At 40.5% G+C, this 21,633-nt stretch overlaps 2 protein-coding genes across 2 annotated transcripts; both read left to right on the top strand.

Annotated features, from left to right (window-relative positions):
• The first annotated feature begins 720 nt into the window (after positions 1 to 720).
• Positions 721 to 8,090, top strand: lancl1 (LanC antibiotic synthetase component C-like 1 (bacterial)). The gene is made up of 11 exons (XM_030780508.1): positions 721 to 739; positions 1,143 to 1,244; positions 1,567 to 1,684; positions 2,093 to 2,300; positions 3,264 to 3,411; positions 3,615 to 3,761; positions 4,348 to 4,530; positions 5,326 to 5,502; positions 6,282 to 6,354; positions 6,543 to 6,621; positions 7,775 to 8,090. The coding sequence occupies exons 2-10, from the start codon at positions 1,155 to 1,157 to the stop codon at positions 6,617 to 6,619; spliced, it is 1,221 nt and encodes a 406-aa protein (XP_030636368.1). The 5' UTR covers positions 721 to 739; positions 1,143 to 1,154; the 3' UTR covers positions 6,620 to 6,621; positions 7,775 to 8,090.
• A 2,955-nt stretch (positions 8,091 to 11,045) lies between these two features.
• On the top strand, positions 11,046 to 16,364 carry mylz3 (myosin, light polypeptide 3, skeletal muscle). Its single transcript, XM_030779061.1, has 6 exons — positions 11,046 to 11,087; positions 13,518 to 13,575; positions 15,269 to 15,412; positions 15,568 to 15,738; positions 15,848 to 15,925; positions 16,336 to 16,364. The coding sequence occupies exons 1-6, from the start codon at positions 11,046 to 11,048 to the stop codon at positions 16,362 to 16,364; spliced, it is 522 nt and encodes a 173-aa protein (XP_030634921.1).
• The last annotated feature ends 5,269 nt before the right edge of the window (positions 16,365 to 21,633 follow it).

Here is a 21,633-nt window from a genome sequence, read left to right as displayed (position 1 = left end):
GCAACTTAAACGACATTGCCATTTCCATATGACATTGCATCAACACATTCATAATTTTCACAGATCTGTCAGCTGAACAAAACATAATATAAGAAAAGTAATAATTGCTTTGCCTCTGTCTGAGTGTTCAAGAAGACACAGGACCTCTTTAAAGCCCTGATTCAAATAACAGATTGAGAGAAGAGTTTTCACAGTAGAGGAACAGAAAAAAAAGACTCTTAACTCTACCCTTCAGAGGGAGAGAGAGAGAAAGAGAGAGAGAGAAACAGAGACAGACAAAAAGAGAGAGCTTTAGCTGATATACTTCCATTCTGACCAGCACAATTACACATTTTTTGCACAGTAGCATACACCCAAAATAGCAGAAAATTCAAGTCCGTGATGTCTTTGCACGTTCACCGAAACAATACTTTGTGTGGACAAAGTATTGATGAGGACAAAGTATTAAACAAATGTGTCAGGAAAGAGAAAAAGAGGGGAAAAGAAATGATGTACACCGAGAGGGATAATGTGCCCACTTGTCTTATTGGTTCCCAAATGAGACGGTTTCAGTCACTGGAATACAAACATTTTATGCCTTAAATCACCCCTTCATCGCCTTGGTATGGTATGAATAGGACGTACTGTCAATGCTGTACACTTCCTTAACTGTAGATGGCAGAAAATGCCTTGACATTTGCAGCTCTTACTAGCTTACATTACATGAAGAAGGTTTAACAACAGTGCGCACCAGCCAGTGGTATGTTGATCTGTCATTATTTGTTTACTTATATGATTTCGCTTCTCACTGAAAATTAGATAATGATTATCGGCGTCATTTGTGTTAATGAAATAAGAGACCAGCTACGCAAGGCTGTTAAGTTGACGATATAACAACTGAGTTTTTGTGAGTGGGTGTGTGCGCGATTTGCACACCTTCTTGTCTACAGATATACAGAGATATTTGTGACGTATCCCATATTAGGGGATAAAGTGTGCTGCTAGTATATGCATGATCGTATAGGTGTATTAAACAAGTTTTCCGCACATTTTGTTAATGCTATTTAGCTCATATTTGAAAATATCCGGGCCGCTGCGGTTGTAGCATCTGCTCTGCAGGTAGTTGTGCAGTTTTGGACCAGAATCCCTTTTTGTATTTTTAGACACTCGGAAAAATGCCAGACCAGCGGGCTTTGAAGAATCCGTATCGAGATTATGATGGAATGCCTGCCTCTGTGCAAGACATATTTGATTCGCAAGGAAGAGTGAGTAAAACCGTCAGTGCACTTGCTTTTCATCAAATCATACAGGCCTGTGTCCCACATTCATTTAGATTCCAGCACCTGCCTCTAACAGTCGCCGTCACTGAGGTGGAGCGAAAGTTAACGCTAACATTATATCAAAATAAAATCCTCACACGTGAATGTAGATATGAAATATGCCTACTACATCACTAAAGCAAAGTCAACGCAGTAGGAAGACTCCCTAATATTAACAGAGTACAAGGCATGTGTTGAGTCGAGGGACTAGTTTAAATGCTTCTCTCAGAGACCTGACATCGGTGTCTGTATGATGTGGTCCCTGTAGTTGACTGAAGGCTTTGCCAGCCGTATAAATGGTAAGGTCAGAGAGCTGCTCTCTGCTATGGAGAATGGCCTGCGGAATGCTGACCCCAGGGACTGTACGGGCTACACAGGCTGGGCAGGTTAGACACCACTCATTAAACGCTTCTTTTCATGGCTGTCACACTGGCATAAAACTTAAAGCTTTAATAGTCACAGAGAAAGAACATGACATAAATGTCACTGTTACAAGGAAACATTAACATCCGATTGGTGCAGTGACACAGTTGTTTCAAACAGTTAAAATATAAAATAAAGTCTAGATTCACAAGCTGAATGCACACGAAATGTATGTTGTAGCCTTTTTGAGAAATTAAATAGTTGTGTCTAGTATACCACCATGGCTATATCTATAGAGTTATTCACATAAATATTGGAAATATCTCGCATATTACTGAAAAATAACAAAACATGATGATCAAAAAACTTAAACAATAGTGATGTCTTGACCCATGCTAACTGAGCTAATTCTCCTCATTCTCTTTTCACAGGCATTGCCTTACTCTATCTGCACCTACACACTGTCTATGGGGATGCAGCGTACCTCCAGAGGGCTATGGATTACATAAGCCGCAGCCTGAGGTGCCTGACTCAGCGAAGCGTCACCTTTCTCTGTGGCGACGCGGGGCCGCTAGCCGTGGCCGCCGTGGTTTACCACCGTCTGCAGAGGAGCCAGGAGACTGAAGAGTGCTTAGCCAGGTTAGCACAGCTGCTAAAACCCCCAGTGTTAAACAATGCAACATGTATAGCATACTGTCTGACAATGGTTCCAGGAACCTGACAGTGAGTTCACTTTATTTGAGTGGCCCCTGCAGTCTCCAGACCTCAGTCCAACAGAGCGTCTCTGGGATGGGATGAGATGTGCTGTTCACACAATGAATGTCATTCATTCAGAGTGGAGCAGTATCTATGGAATATTTCCAACGTGTAGAATCCATGCCCCACATTACTCAGGCTGCCACCCATATCTAATGACCTGGCCCCTGACTGTATTTGTTGTATGTGTTGCCTTTAAAGATATATCTTTTTTTTTTTTTTTTTTTTATCAGGACATACTTAATATAAGTAATATATGTTTTAGGAAGAAGAAAAACAATGCCATTTAAGTTTCCTCTGACCAAAAAGCAGATATGTTCATAGAGTTATAAAGGAATTATCAGAGATTCATGAATGGAATCCTGGCTGTGTCACATTTGTCCAGTGTAGCCAGGGGATCAGGAGAACTCAGCTGACTATGCTACCTGGAGCAGGGGTGACAGTTGGGATCCCTCTCTCTCTCAGGGGTTATCGGTGTTCACTGACAGTCAGATGCTTATTCAGATGGATGTGCTATCACTCAAACAGTGCCGTCTTCCAAGTGTCCCATGTTTCTCACCAACACTAAAGAACTCATGGTGTGAAAAGATGCCCAGGCTGGCTTCACACAGATCAGGGGAGGCGTATGCTCGGGGGGAAAATAAATAAAAGAGAGAACGAATGAATTAAACAGTAAATTGAAAGCGTAACCCTAGCATACTCTGTGTGTTTTGTTTACTCTTTTCATGTCTCTCAGGACTTTCTGACGCCATTGACGGCTCGTTTAGTATAATGTGTTTGTTTTATAAGCCGAATGTGAGAGCGTTGAATGTGAACGGCCCCTCAGACTGTGATGGTGCTGTACAGGCTGCTGCAGCTGCACCAGGCGGTGGTAAAGGGCAAAGGAAACCTGCCTGATGAGCTCCTGTACGGCAGAGTGGGCTTTCTCTACTCCCTCATCTTCATCAATCAAGAGTTTCATCAAGAAAAAGTCCCCATGCAGTATATCCAGCAGGTCAGACAGCCAGATGACAATAAACTCATGTAAACCACAGGACATTAACCTGTATGACAAGGTTCGAGTCATGTACTGTATTACTGTATTACTCATTTACTGTATTACTCTGTTGTACATCTGGTAGATATATTACAGTAGTCTATAGTATATCTAAGTGCAGATGAATGAGTTATGAATATCTGTGTGTGTGTTTGTTTCAGATCTGTGATGCTGTTTTGGCCTCGGGGCAGAGTTACTCCCAGAAGAGAAGAAGTCAAGAGCAGACTCCCCTGTTGTATGAATGGTATCAGGAGGAGTATGTAGGAGCTGCCCACGGCCTGGCTGGTATCTACTATTACCTTATGCAGGTAAAGGGATTCTCCTACCAAGTCCAGGAGTAATACTGCTTCCTCATCCTCTCGTTTCTTCTTTACTGTCTCTACTCTTTTTTTTTCTCCTTCTCTGAGTGCCATGTAAGACCTGTGGGTGAAATTAGTGCTGGCTCAGAACATTCTGGCATACGTTTGAAGATATGAAAAATCTGTGTTCCTTTTTTCTGTGTTTAAGTACCATACAGTAAACACAACCTTGGATGTGAAATTAATGCCAGCCTGGAACAGCCTGGCATCTGTTTGAAGATATGAATTCAAAATGAGTTTGTTTTTTTTTAGGAGAGCCCTAGTTAGAAATTATGTCAGAGAGACTTTCAAAGGACTTCTGGAAATCTGGTTTCCTAGCACTCATTTAAGGCACAGTCTCACAGTGCAAAGGCATGTCCTGTATCTGGGGTTCACGGTTCGAATCGTGTAAGGGCCAACAATACACAAATCTCCTGTGTGTTGCCGGCCGTTCCAAAACGGTGAGAAAAAGGAGAAAGGACAAAAATAAGAGGACGTATTCAAAAGTCTGCTCTTCATACTCGCTGTTGTCCTGACCTTCATGTGTTTACTGTAGCCAGGTTTCGTGGCTGGACAGGACAGAGTTTCCTCCCTGGTGAAACCGAGCGTGGACTTTGTGTGTCGACTCAAGTTCCCGTCCGGGAACTTCCCGCCGTGCGTGGGGGACGACCGCGACCTTCTGGTCCACTGGTGTCACGGTTCCCCTGGGGTCATCTACATGCTCCTGCAGGCCTACAAGGTAAAACCAGTCCAGGCTCTGTCCACTCCAGCCACTATTATCACTTTATGCATGAAAGGTGGAGCAGCTGTTTTTATGAAAAGATTATAAACGTACAGTGAATTGCCTTGAAATCGTCGCATTGTCATATAACATTTAGCTTATGCTATCCAGTTACTCCAAGAATGCTGAGTCATATTCTGTAACCGTACAAAATTACAGACTGATCAGTGCACCCTAGTGAATTTGAATTTCTTCTGTGACTTCCAGCTGTTTTTGTTTTGTTTTGTTTTGGTTTTTTTGGGAGATTATTAAAGTTAAAATGGATAAGGGAAGCATCGCCAGGGGCTGATCTACTTTAATCTTTCAGCTGAAGCTTTGAAAGGGATGAAATCCTACATAGGAAACAGAGGGCATAGAGTCTGAGGGAACAATAAGACGTCTCTGGCTCTTGGTTAATGGTCTACTGTGGGACTTCTTTTGTTTGTCATGCATGGTTTGAGAACTTGAGTTCATTCTCCAACAATGATTGTAGACACTGGACATTATTGTTCTTGGACGAAGACTGTCTTCTAGTCAAGAAGCTTGGTTGCTCACAGAGTAGGATTCACAGCATTCACTTCTATGAAAGAAGAATAATCGTCAGTTTGTCCAAATCAAGGTGCCAAAACACCAGGAATACACCAAAACCATTTACAACAGTTAACAGTCTCAGAGTGTTTCTGTGGCAACAGCAGTTGGACAGAATTCAGATGAGTCCATGCTTCCTCTGTCCACGTGGACATCAGTCACAGCACCTCGCCCTCTTTCGTGCAGGTGTTTGGCGTGAAGCAGTACCTGGACGACGCACTGCAGTGCGGCGAGGTCATCTGGCAGAGAGGCCTGCTTAAGAAAGGTTACGGCCTGTGTCACGGCGCTGCCGGCAACGCCTATGGTTTCCTGGCCCTTTACAGGCTCACCCAGGACCCCAAACATCTCTACAGAGCCTGCATGGTGAGAGCAACCTCCCTTTTATAGCCGTTCTGTCAGAAAGACAGATGTCCGCTTTGCAAGAGAGCCTGTGATATTCAGCGCTTGGTGTGATTGTCAGAGTAATGATCTGATGCTTGAAGGGAGTAACAGACCTGCTGAGTTCAAATCAAAGATAAAGGATGTTGTCACAGTGGAAAGTTTTTGTGGTTCTGGAAATCTCATTAGCTTTCTTGGATTCACTTCCAAGTTCCTCGAGGAAGAAAAAAAAAGAAAGAAAAAACACACATACACACACACACACAGTCGCTAACTGACATCAGCTTGCTGAAGCTCGAAGCCAAGTAACACCACTGATTAGACATCTGAATCCAATACATCACTTTGTCCTTATTACAGGAGGACAGTTTGGAGACGTTAGTCACAGATGAGTTGGGGGATGTAGGTTTAAATTTAACTTGTGTTCTTGGAGGGCTTCCAGAGAGCGTTCCTCCAATGTACAGTGTTCTTTTCTTTCGTTCTTTTTCTTTTAAGTTTGCATTATGTGTACCACCCAGTGAGAGAACAGGGTAGAGTTTTGCTTGCCAGATTTCCACAGACGCCTCCATGGCTTCGTTTAATCAAAACGCTTTTTGTTAAGTTTGGGTTGCGGTTGAAATAGTGAAAAGGAGTGGTTTACTGAGAAGCCAACAAAGTTACCATTGTAAGGTGTTTGAATTTGATTGATTGATACGCTACTGATCCCCCCAACTATTCATTATATACAAAGGCATGATGGGAAGTGATGTCCTTTTCATCTGTAGTTTGCAGACTGGTGCATGAACTACGGGAAACACGGCTGCCGAACTCCAGACACCCCCTTCTCACTGTTTGAAGGTAAAGTATGAAAGACTTCCTTGCTTAAGGAGAAGGATTTGTAGGATAGTTTGTTTATTTGTTTGTTTCTGTGTTTGTGTGTCTACACAATCAGTAATTAAACTGGTAGGATGTTTTGATGCTTTTTTGGAAAACCAAATACTGAATTTATGATGGAGCCTGTTGTAATTTTTCTGTTGTCTCCACAGGCATGGCTGGAACCATCTACTTTCTGGCTGATCTTCTGCAGCCAATGAGAGCTAAGTTCCCAGCCTTTGAGGTGTAAAGGTAGTGTTGACTCCTCCCAATATCTCTAACTTTTCCCTCACTGAAATATTAGACAACATGAAGTACGCTGTCCTTATTAAGGACATGAATGGTTAAACGCATATGTATAGAGTATAAGGTCGTCGCTAATCTCTGAAATTGTTGCAGCCAGTTTCAGTCGTTGAAGATGCCGCCTTCAACACACTAATGAAATACTTAGAACCCAAATATAGCATGCTACTGGAAGTTCTCAGCTTGGCTAGAGAACTAATGCAGTGAACTGTCTGCAGGTGAAAAACGCGAGCTTGTCAAAGTCAAACATGTGGCTTTAACTACAGATTGTTGTACACAATGACTGTAAAAAGCATGGAAAGCGTACCGTCTCTAAAAAGTGAAGCAACTACAGGTCTAGCGCCCCTGCCTGCAGGCTGCAGTATAATGTGTAGTACCGCGTATCCCCATGTGTTTCAGTGACAAAATAGCCTGTTTTCATGTCACTTTTCTAGTGTAAACTCTCTTTCCATCTACAGTGTCTAACTTGAATAGTTCGTTTTCCCTGTGCTAATATTTGCACATTTTTTTTATTTTCCCCTAGAAATTAGCTTTTAAAATTATGTCGTAAGAGGGTGTGGAAACACTTGGGAATGAAATGATTGACAGTTGTGGCTCACTTGTTCAAACAATTTGCGATGCGCAGGACCTTGGTATTGGGCGAAGGGGGCGGGTCTACCAAATGAGTAGGTGTACCTGACTTACACACAGTTCAACTCTCATCTCTACTGCACAGACTCTGGTTCCAGGTCGCAGCAGAAAGTCCCTGCTGCGCAAACTCAGGCTCCAAATTTGACAACATGGCAGAGGAATTTTGGCTTCATTTCTATAGAACAGAAGGCCATGGAGACACAGTGTCCATGCTTTTTACAGTCACTGACTGTACGTTTGCGAGTTCGAAAATATTCTTAAATTTTCTTGTAACTGTTATGTGTTCATAAGCAGTACATTTCAAACGCCCTTATGCCCAACTCCGAACAGTTATACAGTTGACCGTTTAAAAAATGTGAGTTTAAATGTTACAAAAAAAAATGTTAACTTGTCACATCTCAAGTGCTTGCAGATTGCTATGAAGTTAAAGTCTGTGAAAAAGTTGTCAGACTGATTGATGTGACTGGTCCAGGTGAAGACTGCGCTGCTGAACATCGACCAGTCGGCAGAGTGGAGCATGAATGCACTGCTTTTCCCATCAAAAATCTCCTCGATCCGCAGTGGAGGGAACCATCTGTCAGCCCAGTGGAATGTTACTATTGCACTCCCTGTATGTATGATCATATGCGTTATGTCTGCCAAAGCTCACGTAGAGTTCAAGTCGTAAAAAATTCTAAAGTTGCTAAGCTAGTGTTTTTGGATTGGTGAGCGAAAATGTCTGTCAAATGGAGCAAAGAACTGACTGGAGAGCCTTGTTGAACAGTTTTCAGTTAAAAAAAAAAAATAGGCTATGGTAAGATTGTGTAAATGAATTAAGTACCATTTTACCTTATTTTAGTTTTTAGGTTCAGGTTTCTGCATTTAGGTTATATAAGGTAATTTCTCACATAGTTAAGTACATCTGAAGCTTCTGATGTGTGAAAGTTACATAGCAATAATTATCATTTGTCTCAGCACTTAAAATGATCAGATTGAGTTTGGGGTGGGGGCGGGGGGCTTTAGCTTTAAAATGAAATAGTTTCACTCTAAAAGCTAAATTATAAAATTATACAACAGCTTACACGTTGAGCAGTGTTCTCACTGTTTATTTTGACCTTTGCCGGAGGTTTTTCTGAACCTCGTTTAGTCTTAGTTCGTTAAGGATGTTTCATTTTTGTGAGCCATGGAATTGCGTTTTGTGACGCATCTTGAGCGTAGTGATACTCTCTTCTTGTGAAGAACATGCAGCACATTCAGTAAAACTGTCATCTCCACAATGTAATTCCATGATGTAATTGTTATACTTCCCTTCCATTCTGTTTTTTATGTGTTTGAAAGTAAAACAAAAGTACCCGGGTGTTCCGTGATTTGTTATTTTTAGCGATGTGTACATTTTAGGTACATTACAGTACATTACTTTACAGTTGACAGTTCTGGCAAGTGAGGTGTTCCTGTTCTTACCAAACCACTGTGTTTGTTGAAGTGAACAGTTTAAAGGTGCACACAGCTGCATCTCATTACCAAAAAAAAAAAAACTTAGTCTGTCCTGAAGTGGTGTTGATTAAGTGTCTGGAGGATAGTCTAAGCATTGAAAATCTTGTGTGACATGGCATACGAAGTCATGCAGTATATGAATCTTTCCACTAGGAGGCACCAGAGTGCTTTATTCAGAACTATGGAGCTTGGCCAGAGGGGATGCGGCAGATTTACAGATGTCATTTTCACGATAACACTATTTGTAGGTGCAAAGCCTACAACGTGGACAGTGATAGGTCCAAGAACTTCTAAGGAACCAATCACTGAACATGTTACAGGATTTAAGGGATCTTTTTTAAATCAGGTCATACGTACAGTGCAAATCAGCCAACTTTAAAATTATACAGTGTGCATCCAGTATTTAGAAAGTACTTTTAATCAGATGTTTCCTGTATTCAGTGTTGATAAATGATTACGAATTAATAATTCAGACGTGCAAGTTTATCGCTTTCCATTTGCAGATCAAACACTTAATCATCACAGAACTGAATAATGAAATCAACATGCAGAAGATTTTTTCTTTTTCCCATACTGAATAGAAACTCTGCTTCAGCTCAGTTTCATTCTGCAGTCATCATCAATCCAAATATGCTAATAAGACATTTGCTGATTCGCATCCTGGAGGGTAACAATGCTGATGCGGTGAGGTGGAAACGGAGTGGTTGCTGTCAAAATGCTCATGTACATGGCATCCTCATAGGATTATTAATATTATTTTAAACGTTTGGTGCTCATAAACATGTAAAAGACTGTGACCTAGCAGAGCATTTTCTGTGATATTCGGGTTAGAAGAGAGACACACACACAAATGCAAATGCCCAACAACACTCATGCAGATAAGTACTCACAGAGTGATGCAGAATACTCACAGATATAAAACAGACACACCAGATATTTACACATACTGTATGTATACTGTTGAACATTCACACTCATACATTATAAATGTGAGATATTTCTTTTACACCCATCTGGGCAAGTACTTTATTTTAGTTGCTATTTTAACAGTTAACAAGACAGTCCTGTTTTGAATGACAGTTCTTTCTGAGCTTCTAGTCTGTACAGACATTTAAGTTTAAAAACATTTCTTTAGGGTACTGATAATCAAATTCCATAATCCCAACTGCATGGTGTCAAATAGGCTTACCCCAAAAGCAGTTTTCTGAGCATTGCTATGTTTCCAAAACATCCTGCAGTAGGATTCACCATGGGAATTTGCACCATGTTAGACCAAAATGTGCTTAGTTCTAGTAAAGATGTGTTTTCTGTGTCTTGATATAAATAACTGGATTTGTCGGGTACAAGTGTAGCTTTATACTGTAGTGGTTTGTGCTGTAGTCAAGAGAGAGTTGACTTTATTTCTCCATTTTATATCTTATCAGCTACAGTAAAATGAAATAATATATGCATACTAAAGTAAAGAAATAAAAGTTAATTTTATTTTTAGGTGAAGCTCTATTTTAATCTCAGATTGCTCTGTGGATGCTATGTTGTCACTTTTCACTGCCATTAAAGGTCAAATTTTCACTCATCTTCAGCAAAAGATTTGAACTGATGCAGGACTACTTCTTTTCCAGACCAGTGAGACACCTGCAGCTGGAAACCTGTTTACACACAACTTAATTCTTAATTCTTTCTGTCACAACAACACATCATAACTAGGTGTATATTAACCCTGCTTTGGCAAATAAGAGGTATTTTTGTTGTTGTTCGTGTTGTTATTGCTGCTGCTGCTGCTGCTGTTTCCCCGTGGATGACAGATAACACACTCTGTGTAGCTGCTTCTTTGGCAATGAACTGTTTCACACACTCACTCTTGTCATCTTTACTATATCAGTCATGTAAATAATGGCAAAAGCCTAGAATACACAGTTCATACAGCAAAATCCGTGTAAAAACATGGAGTGATGATGCAGTCAAAGCCTCGCAATTTCCCTGACATTAGAAACAACACCGCTGAACTTAAGGGCGGGTGGAAGGTAAAGCACAGTCTCCAAAAACCACACTCTCCTATCCAAATAAGGCTAACCACCTTCTCAAGGCCCGACAATACTACGGTGAGGACACGAGTTTTTTTTATACCACGTCGTTTAAACTCCTTCTCACCTGATCCTGAGTCAGTTCTGAATTATTGTTTCTGATACTCCCAGGTTGTTTTGGAAGACGAACGAACTGATCCCGCGTCAATTATGAAGGCAAGAAGGTAACCCGACCCAAGCATCTTTACGATGTCGACTGAGGGAGACAGCGGGGTGGGGAAGGGGGGAGGGGTAAGACGTGTCAACGACCCATGAAAAGCTGGCCTTCCTTCTCAAAGAAATAACCTGAGGAACTCGACACCTCTAAACAGAGAACCCTAAAAATAGTCCTCATTGGCCAGGGCGCGGTCTCAGCTGCGCCACTTCTGCAGTATTCAGAAGTGAGAGTACAGTCTCCACCCGCATACCCCTTCATCTGAAGGGAACCTCAAGTACTTGGACAGTAAGGCTGTTGCGTTAATTCACAGTTGCCATAGTGACCGATAGAAAGTTGGACCCAGTCATGCAGCATTTTGACGACGAGCCTACAACTTGGAAAACACATTTGTTTCAGTTTTTTTTACCTCATTCCAAAAGTCTACTATAGGCTTGTAGTGACGGTGTTGATTTTCAGTTATGTCACAAATCAGCGTCTGTGCTCTGCCTTGCCGCACTGACCTGACTATAGAGACAGTGACTTTCCTTTTAGCGCTTAAATTTTTAAAATAGGTCTATGTTAAGTTTTGGATTCATTTTTACTCATTTCAGTTCCATACTGCTTTAGCCATAATATTCTTTGGGGATACATAGTGCACGTGCATTTACAACCGAGACATATTTTAATGTTATTGTTTAATATTTGTTGCTAATCCAATGAGAGCGACGTAATTTATAGAGTAACTGACAAACGTTGAGTGAGATAATCGTGACCCTCCTCTGAGAGTCTTTCTGGGAACAGTTAATAGTGCTGCCACCAATTGCTAGTTTCCCACCAGAACACTATCTCAAATATCGATTTCTTTTGCCTGTTTTTCAGGCTACATGCCAAAGTGAAATTCAGCCTGTCCCATTATAATACTTCACAATATGCAGCACAGATAACCAACCAGTTTCCACAGCCTTGGAGTCTCTTCCCAGTTTGCTCCTTCCTCTCATTCTTTTCCCACAGACGAACTCTGATTCCGACGTCACTTTACCCGCTTCTTAACAAAATCATGGACTCGTCTTGTTTTACAACCCCATAATGAATGCATCGATTTTCATGTTTTAACTGGTTAGGATTCTATATTGATTCAGAGGACTATAATTCAGTTCAAATTAATTCAAATTCAAATTTAGCACCAAAGACAGTGCCACAGATACCACGGATGCCACGAGATGGCTGTTAAGATAGGATTTCGTTCACCGGCACACTTTTAAGAAGATATTACGGATTCTATGATGTCTACAAAAGTCACTAAATACTAAACACTAGATCTATCTATCTATCTATCTATCTATATATCTATCTATCTGTCTGTCTGTCTGTCTGTTTTATTGTCATTATTATTATTATTATTATTATTATTATTATTATTATTATTATTATTATTATTATTTCATTCACTGATTAGCTTTGCATGTCGTAAGAGTATACGCAGGAGCAATATGCTGGCATAAGGCCAAGAGTTCAAACATTACGACAAAACCCCACGTCTGTATTTGTTTGTACGTCTGTATCATTTGCCAAAGACAGCCGTTCCTGACAAGCGTTTGTACCTCCTACAAATAGAACCATAAGTGGCCGAGATCACTGTAAGCTACTGCGGGTTAAAAATATCGCCAATGTACCGCAGCAACTCAACCTCATATAAGTAACTTTGCTTGCTTCGTAAGACATATTGAGGCATTTCGGGTGCTCAGATGCCTATACCCGCCAAGAAAACATTTGCTTTTCTGAAAGAGTTCAGCATTTAACTCTTCTTAACGTAATGATCAGGAGCAAGGAGTCTTAAGAGCGGCCTTGAGCGTGTTCTAAAAATACCGCAGCCCCTTCTAGAGTACTGCCTGAGCGCCCCAAGAGGAGTGCGCAGGTCTCCTTTCTACTTGCCCAAGAAAGTTAAAGAACTTCCAAAGCGTCAACCGATCCGCCCTGTGACATCATTAGCTCCATATAAATAAGAAGGCCCTTGCCCTCAGCCCAGGACCACTCTCCTGGGATTCAGGCTTCTTTGACTTCTGCCTCTCTGTTCCTCCATCTTCACTGCATCATGGTGTGTACTCGGAATACTCTCATTATTTTTTCCCCCCTTTTGGTAACTGTCTGGATATTTTGCAGCCTACTGTTTCCACAAAACTAGGATATATTTTTGAGGTTTGAGGAAAGTGAAAATACCCAGAATGATACCGTGTCCTGGAAAAAGTTTGTTCTAATTCTGCATCAGTAATGTCCTTGAAGAGACCAAGTAGCACGTAGGGTTAATGATTTTGCTGTCCAAAATTATGCAACCAAATAAACCCCTTACGACATTATGGCATGTTATGGAGATATTTTGTGATGGATATGTGTATGTTTACGTCAATAATTACCTATTAACCATATATGTTTAAAATTGTATTTAGTGATAACATACTGTATATACTGTAATTTGTTACCAAGATGTTGGTGCAAATGGACTGATTGTTCTGTTTTGTCTGTGCTAGGCTGAAGGTGCTGCTCCTGCTCCTGCTGCTACTGAATTCACAGCAGACCAGATTGAAGGTGAGTGTCCAGCATCCATCCATACAGACCTTATTCAATCACCTTATCAATCACAATAAACACCTCATTCCATACACCAAGTTCTTCAAATTCTTGTCTCTTGTGGTGTGGTAGCACACTTTGTTCAATTAGCAGGACAAAGGATTTAGTTTATATATGGATCTATATTCACACCTTCCAGAAATTTTAGCGCCCTCCAGAGTATTAATGCACGTGATGAAAACTGAGTAAGTGGTGCAGATTTATTGTTGCATTTCTCTTCTTTTTTCTCTTTTATAAAGGCAGCAATAGATGCATTGTTGTACTGTATTCAGAGTTGCCCAGTGAGACTTCAATCTGTTTGTTCTTTTGGAATCTGGCTTTGTTGATGTTCGTATTAGACAGAACTCCATGGCCAAATTACAGTCAAATTTTCTTTGTGATTCATCAACAAAAAAAGAGAGATGCTCAGGCCATGCTGACAGGATGTTTGTGATTTTTTCTACTGTCATTTTTGTCACAAATTTTATATGAAATTCTTGAAATGTTCATTGACACCCCATATTCAGAGAAGGGCAGCCGAAAAAGGCAAATGTTCCCTGACTTACCTCAGCTGTCATGGGCATCCATGTCCAGTCTATTCCAGGCAGTTGGTGCCAAGGGATTAAATTGCACAGTGATCCACTGCACTGGGACTTGGTGTTAATCTCCAGTTGTGAGTGAAAGATTTAGACATAAAGATGTAGAGCTTCCCTATGGTCAGATTTCAGCAAGAATCTGAGCTTTGATCTCTCAGTCTTTTGTTCCCATGTGAAAGGCACATCCTACATCATCATGTAACCGACAGTATCAAACAATAAAATATGTTTTTTTAAAGTTATGTCTATTGGATACATGTATAAATAACCACCATTTCTCGACATAACATCTTTAACAAACTGATTGAACTTAAAAATTGTGAGGGTTTAGTTGATCTTCAGTTTAGGTCTAGAAACTGAATATGTTCATAATAAGCAAGAAATGTAGGAAAAGTGCATCAGAGTCAGAACGGTTTTTCTGAGACACCAAAACTCAAGAATGAAAATGAAGAAGGCAGAAAAAAAAACCTTGCTCTGTGCCTTCACAGCAGTGCTTTGAGTGAGTAGATGAAACAGGCATGCAGACACACGTGGCCTCGGGTGTACATTTCGCTGCAGTCAGCATTCTTGTATTTAACTTGGGTCATGCAAATCCTCTTGCAGCCATGTATGGCAAGGGTTACTTTCTCAGGGCGTATCAGTTGCTCAGATGGTGCACTAAATGCCACCCAAAAGCAAGTCCTGAGAGCCAACTGCTGGTGTGCGGAAATCACGAAGAGGCCATTAATCTGTCAACAGATCACTTTCAATCTGCTTTCCCTTGAAGCCCATAGAAATGGTTAAGCCTTGTTTCCCCTTGCTACCTTTCTCCCTTCCTGTGTTTACACAGTTGTCTGTTTTAATTAGCAAGGGCCACAGAGCTTGAGGAATGGACTTAACTCTTACTTTCCTAAGAGTTCAGACAAATGTGTGCTTGGACATAGAGCCATGTAGTAGTGAACACATTTAGTGTTGTTAGTTTTGCTAAGACTTCTTTAAGTTGACAAAGTGCATATTTTCCTGTCAGGACAGGTTCTTGGGGAAAAAATTAGTATTGTTTATTAACTGTGTACTTCTGCTTATCTTTTCCCTCACAGACTTCAAGGAGGCCTTTGGTCTCTTCGACAGAGTTGGCGACAACATGGTTGCCTACAATCAGGTTGCTGACATCATGCGCGCCCTGGGACAGAACCCCACCAACAAGGACGTGAAGAAGATCCTGGGTGACCCCTCTGCTGAGGGTGAGTCTGTTCTCTGTCCTTATTATGTCATTAGACTCGCTCAAGGATAGTTGGTTGTAGAGCAGAAGATTTTGTAACTAGCGCTCCTTCGAAAGTCTCATGGTCGTTTGACTGTTTTGTGAGGTAAGTTACCAAGCTATACTGTGTTTGTGCAGACATGGCCAACAAGAGGATTGACTTTGATGCTTTCCTGCCAATGCTGAAGGCGGTCGATGCCCTCCAGAAGGGTACCTATGATGACTACGTTGAGGGTCTGCGCGTCTTCGACAAGGAGGGCAACGGCACAGTCATGGGTGCTGAGTTGCGCATTGTGCTGTCAACACTGGGTAAATACCAAAAAATAAGACTCAGCACATATGAATAGAACTTGTACAAAGCACTTAGGTGTGTCCCTGTAGACTCCTCCTTACCACTGTCTTCTATGGCTTTAACCAGGTGAGAAGATGGCTGAGCCTGAGATTGATGCCCTCATGCAAGGACAGGAGGACGAGAACGGCAGTGTCAACTACGAGTGTAAGTTTCCAGCCAATGCCCAGAGGGAGTAAGACCTCGCGTCTGATCTGCCAACCATATCAGATAACACCTTACATAATCTGGTGCATTTGAAACCTGTAATTCATTATAAGGTTATCATAACACATCATTTGAAATTCTAAAAATACTTCGTACTGAGTATTATACTCAAAGTCCACTCATAGTATCTTTGCACCTGTGCTTGCTATTATGTTTATTACAAAATTAACACGATTCAGTAAGAGAGCTTCATGTCCAGGTTATCCCTGCTTTAATCAAGAGATGATACATTATAATTATAGGCACTTAAAAAAACTTGGTACGTCATTACATTTAGAAACCACTCTGTCCTTCTAAGATGTGGTCATGTGTTTTTAACCTGGCTTCCCAAACTCCACTCTTTTCTACAGCATTTGTCAAGCACATCTTGTCCGTGTAAGAGGCCCCCAGCATGGGGAGTGGTGCGGACGTAGAAGTATAGCTGCAGACCCCATGGTGTCAGGACATCCAACTCTGTTTCTTAGACCAACCAAGGAACGAAAAGGACTGTGGGATGTCACTTCTATACCATTCTTTCCTTTCGTTTGTCACTTTTTATCTCTATCTTCCCCTCCCTCCAACACCCCATGGGGTGGACAGTCCACAGAAGGGAAGGAGACCGGTGGAGGGGGTGTCAGCTACTCATCAAGTGAGGGTTTGTTGCCTCTTGCTCCGCCCATCCCGGGTCACACCAACACCAGCCAGCAGTGCTGAAGGCACCTGACATTTTTGTGGACTGGCTGCCAATAGCTTCCCACATCCCTCAGAATCTTAAGTTATTTTCACAGTCATTTCTCAATAAACCTTTTTCCAAAAGTACATTTGTGTCGCCTGTTGTTTGTTGCTCTCTCATTTGTTACAATGGACAACTTGTGTAACTCTTTTAACGAATTAATGAAACAAGAAATTAGAAACAAGAGGCAAATGAACGAAACATTTCAGCTGAGGACAAAGGTTTTCTGGGTAAATTATAAACATAGTACTTGCTCCAGATTTATATCTTTTACACAGTAACGTTCCAAATTTTAGTAATCACCGATGCTTAATGTTGAATATTCAACACATGTCGCAAATGATTGTAGCACATTTAAATGAAATATTTCTCTGATGGGAAAAAAAAGTCCTTTTTTAATGAAATAAAGAAAGCGAAATTTCTACTTTATTGGATTACAAAGATTGATATCCAAACATTTTGCTGACACCGTAAAGAAGGGGTACAATCTACAGGTGTAATAAGTAACAATATCTGAATTTTCCACTGTGCACTCTCGGAGATTGTTGAACTTCACCATTAATTAGCTAGCAAGCCACCTTACTCTTTAACGCACTGAAAATAATAACTTACCACATGATCAATTTAATGATAGCTTGGTGTAAAACCTGAATGCCATCAGATAATTTAACTGAGTGTTGTAACTGAAGTTATGAATATAGTGCACTTGAATGAACTTCAATTGCCAATTTTAGATTTAGGAAAAAAAAATTGCACAACGTGTACAATTTTACTTTTAAGTAGAAAATATTTTAGGCAGAACATGACACTAATTTAAATTTAGCCACTTGCTTCTCAGGAATCCTCACATGGAAAAAACAGACACTGCTTCCAGTACAGTATTTATCCTGTGCTTAGTTCTACTTCGCTGATTGAGTGAGTGGAGTTGCAGTCTTCCTAACTGCAAAGCACATTTAAAAACTGCATTACAATGTGAAATATACATCAGCCATTTTCAGGTATGTCTTTCGGTGCCTTTAACGACATGATCAAGATCTAAATACAACATAGTGGGAGGAGCAGGAGGTTTGAGCAGTGTATATATATATATATATATATGAGAAAAATCTGCATGTGTGTGAATTTGACCTCAAGATATTATCAAGCACTTCAAACCCATATCATCCACACATTTGGTCAGGGGATATCAGCAATATCATGGAAATCAATTATTTAAGGTAACACGACTACAGTTATCCCATTTATAATTTATGTGATAATATCAGGTATAAACATCTGATTAAGCACATCAGCATTGTGAGTTGGCCATTACTGGAGGAATCTCAGTCTGTTTTATTTTATCACAGCCAAGAGGGAAATCCCATAACCCTGGAGCAAGCAGGCCCTCTCGTGGCAAGAAAGTAAGAGCCTCGGGACATAAGGAAAACTAATGGTAAATGATCGTTTTACATTCTCTGTCCCAGTCCCAAACACATGAGGTATGCTAACAATGTATGTGCATAAGTGTTCATGTAGTTCTAAGTCTACACCAGTGCCTTTAGTGACACTTAGAGGTCAGGGGTTGAATTGCAGGTTCATGACATCATAGCTCAGGAATTTTCCTGGGTTGAACTCTTACTGGTAGTTACGAAATCACAGACCACCGTCAGCAAGTTGCAAACTGTGGATCATAATTAGTGTAACCAAATTAACAAGGAATCCATCCACAACTCCCTTTTTCCAGTTAATCTGATTGTTTGGTCTTAATGAGCTGAAGGTCGGTAAAGACAAGCACACTTAAGATAAACGCTTCCCTGGAAAAATGTTTGGTTCAATGTATTATGTAAATATAATTATTGTTTTTTTGATGTGAGTTTTGCTTTCTAAGACATTAGCCAGTGCAATTGTGAAGTGATTTCATTCTGTTCGTCTATGTATTAAAAAAGTACCTGCCACCAGTGATGTGATCACCTTTTTTTTTTCTCCTGTATTTAGACAGAGCTCTGGGCAGGCTGGGGGGGGGTGGGGGGGTGGGGGGGAAGACACTGTCGCTTTAAGAAACACCCCCCTCCCCACGCCCACCCTAAACAGAGGATGTGATAATGTCCGGTTTCGAATCCTGTTAATGTAACAATACTTTGGAAAAGTACAAATATGGATTACAGGAGAACTAAGCCACAGTAAGAACCTACGGCAGTGGGGAAAGAAAAAGGTAAGTCCAAAAACAACAAATTACTAATGGATAAAAAAAACCTGGGTGATGGAGAAAGTTTTTGTGGAAATCTTCATAGATTTCTGCTCATGTTTTGGGCGAGAGGCATGTTACATTGCCTCTAGCCTGTGATGTTCCGGAAACATCCGTTTATTTGTATTCAGCTTGTATATTTTCTGATGTGAAAAATCAAAGGAATGCATTGGAGAGGTGGTCACATGATTATATTTGGCATCCAGACTGTGACATTAAAAAAAGGACAACACATGGTTACCCCAGTTCTTAAAGTTCTACCAACTTCATTTTTTTTATTGTCTTTAGAAATTATAACAGTGTTTGTCGTTTCAGGCAAGGTGCAGCATTACAGTTGCAAGATTTCATTACCTGTGTAAATACGTAGAACATTGTGTGTGTGTTTGTGTGTTTATGGAAAACTGATGGGAACTTTGACTGATGTTTACTTATGTTGCAGAAAGTGTTTTTGGACCATTCTTTCTCACTATGGTGGATACGAGAGTAGACAGCGTGGGGAAAGATTGCCGAGAGGAGATGTGTCCACATGAGCAGGTCAGGAGGATCTTCTGTGATGTCCTAACAATGCTTTCTCTTTCTTTCACACAGACACACAGACAGACACGCGCGCACACATACACGTGCGCTCACACATACACGCATGTATTTTCAAGAGGAAATCACCACATACAGGAATTAAACTGAACACAAATTCATCATAAACGGATAACTTTCTTTGGAGTATAAAATATAAACTATATGATAATCTCGCTCCATATGTACATTAACTTCAATTCTATCTGAAAAAGGTAAATTTGTAACTTTTGGCCAGCAAAAGATCTTACACTAACATATCAAATTTAGCTGTAAATCAGAAGATGAAACACATTTGCTTTAAATAACTGTAGTCATTGAAAATAAAAGTGATAAAAGTGATTGAAAAAGCTTCTTTTCTTTCATAATGTCTTAAGTATGACTCAAAAGGATTTGTTCTTTGTCGGCCACTTTGCTTTCACAGTCACAGGACCACACACTGCTACAAACAGATTATGACACCTACATGTTCTCTGAGCCAGGCATAGCCAAAGCCATCTACCTGGCCCTCCCAATCATAGTGATGCTGCTTGTCGTCGTCCTGGTGATGGTTGCCATGTGGTTGTATCATTCATGCAGACGCCAACACAGTCTCACAATAGACCCCGCTCGATACATGGTCACTGAGGTCTACACAGGCTCCATGCCAAGGAACACATGTAGGCCCAGTCCAAATTCAAGTACAAGAGGGACACAGCCACCTGCACCCGTTCCAGTTATCCTCACATCTGACGCAGAACTGGATCCACCTCCAGCGTATGCTGATGTGGTGCAGTCCACAGCGTGGTATGACACTGAAGGACCCCCACCGCAATATCAGGACATTGCTGTCAGATCAACTGCTGTGTCCAGCAGATAATGATAGGCACCAGCCTAACAACTGTCACCTGACATGTGATAAGGATTCAGACTCACAATGAAGAAGATAAGCAACTCCAGCTTTTCTCTCTTATGGAAAAGAAATGTTAAAGGCCTCCCATGGGAGAAAGAAGAAAATCTGCTGGCTGAACACTTAGTGTTGGCAAAAATGCTATGTGTTTTCTGCTGCTTTTTTGTTTTGTTTTGTTTTTTTGAAGTGTACATTGTTACACTGAGCTTATTTCTGGTATATGTAGCCTAACTATGATTAGGCTTGTGAAATTGCACTTTGTAAATATCCCATTGTCTGAGATAAGACTGAAATAAGTTATAGTGTTATGCACTTTTCAGATTTTGAAGTTACCTTGTGAACGCTCTGTATTAAGGTTGTGTTGTGGGAATGTGAAGTGGGTCCAACCACTTTTTTTTCAGTGCTTTTGTTGTATATACTGTATATGTAAATAAAATTCCAAGCTAAACAAAAAATGTTCTAAAACTAGTACCATAGACTCAAATGCATCAGTAATATTTTCTGTCAAATTTGATGCTGTTTGTTGTATTTTCTAAGAAAAAATTTGAATAACTTGTAAGCCCAAAGCTTAATGTTTCTTTTTATAATTAAAACACTGTTACAACTGATTGTACACAACACAAAATAAGGTTCTTAGACATGCCTTCAATTTGTTTTGTATTACATTACATTTTTCTATAAAATATCTTATTTAAAAACAACAGATATTCTGTAGCCTATATTCCATAGTTTTGAGTTTCGATTTCTGTCGTTCTGTTGCATTCATGTAGTTAATAATCATTATAATATCATTGATTAAGGGCTAACCTACCCCTCTGCTGGACTGAGTGAGGATTCTGTCAGAAATGGATCTTGTAAGGTGGAAGTATACCTTCTCCTGCAGCAGCTAGAGCAATGAAACTGCTGGGTTCAGGCAGCACCTGCCAACTTTGCCAGTCTCTCTGTTTAGTTCTGAGACATTTCCATATTTTGTTGCCAGCAGTGTGCAGTAGAGTGTGGGAACAAAAAATTCATAAATTCAGCTGAACAATAGAGAGAGGCATTTCAGATAAACATGTGCCAAAACAAATAGTGTATGAAGTGGTTGTTTAAAGAATAACGGGATTCAGATCTGTTTAGTAATCTATTTATTTGTCATTCAGATGTGACAGAGCAGTAATGACTTAAAAATTACGTTTGTTTTTTGACACAGGATTGTGAAGGGACAGTTCCAAGAAAAACTGAACAATGACTGGAAATGCACACCTGCT

Source organism: Chanos chanos, chromosome 7 (assembly GCF_902362185.1).
Source record: "Chanos chanos chromosome 7, fChaCha1.1, whole genome shotgun sequence".
In the NCBI taxonomy this organism is placed as follows: Eukaryota; Metazoa; Chordata; class Actinopteri; order Gonorynchiformes; family Chanidae; genus Chanos; species Chanos chanos.
This window is presented reverse-complemented; position numbering and strand designations above follow the sequence as displayed.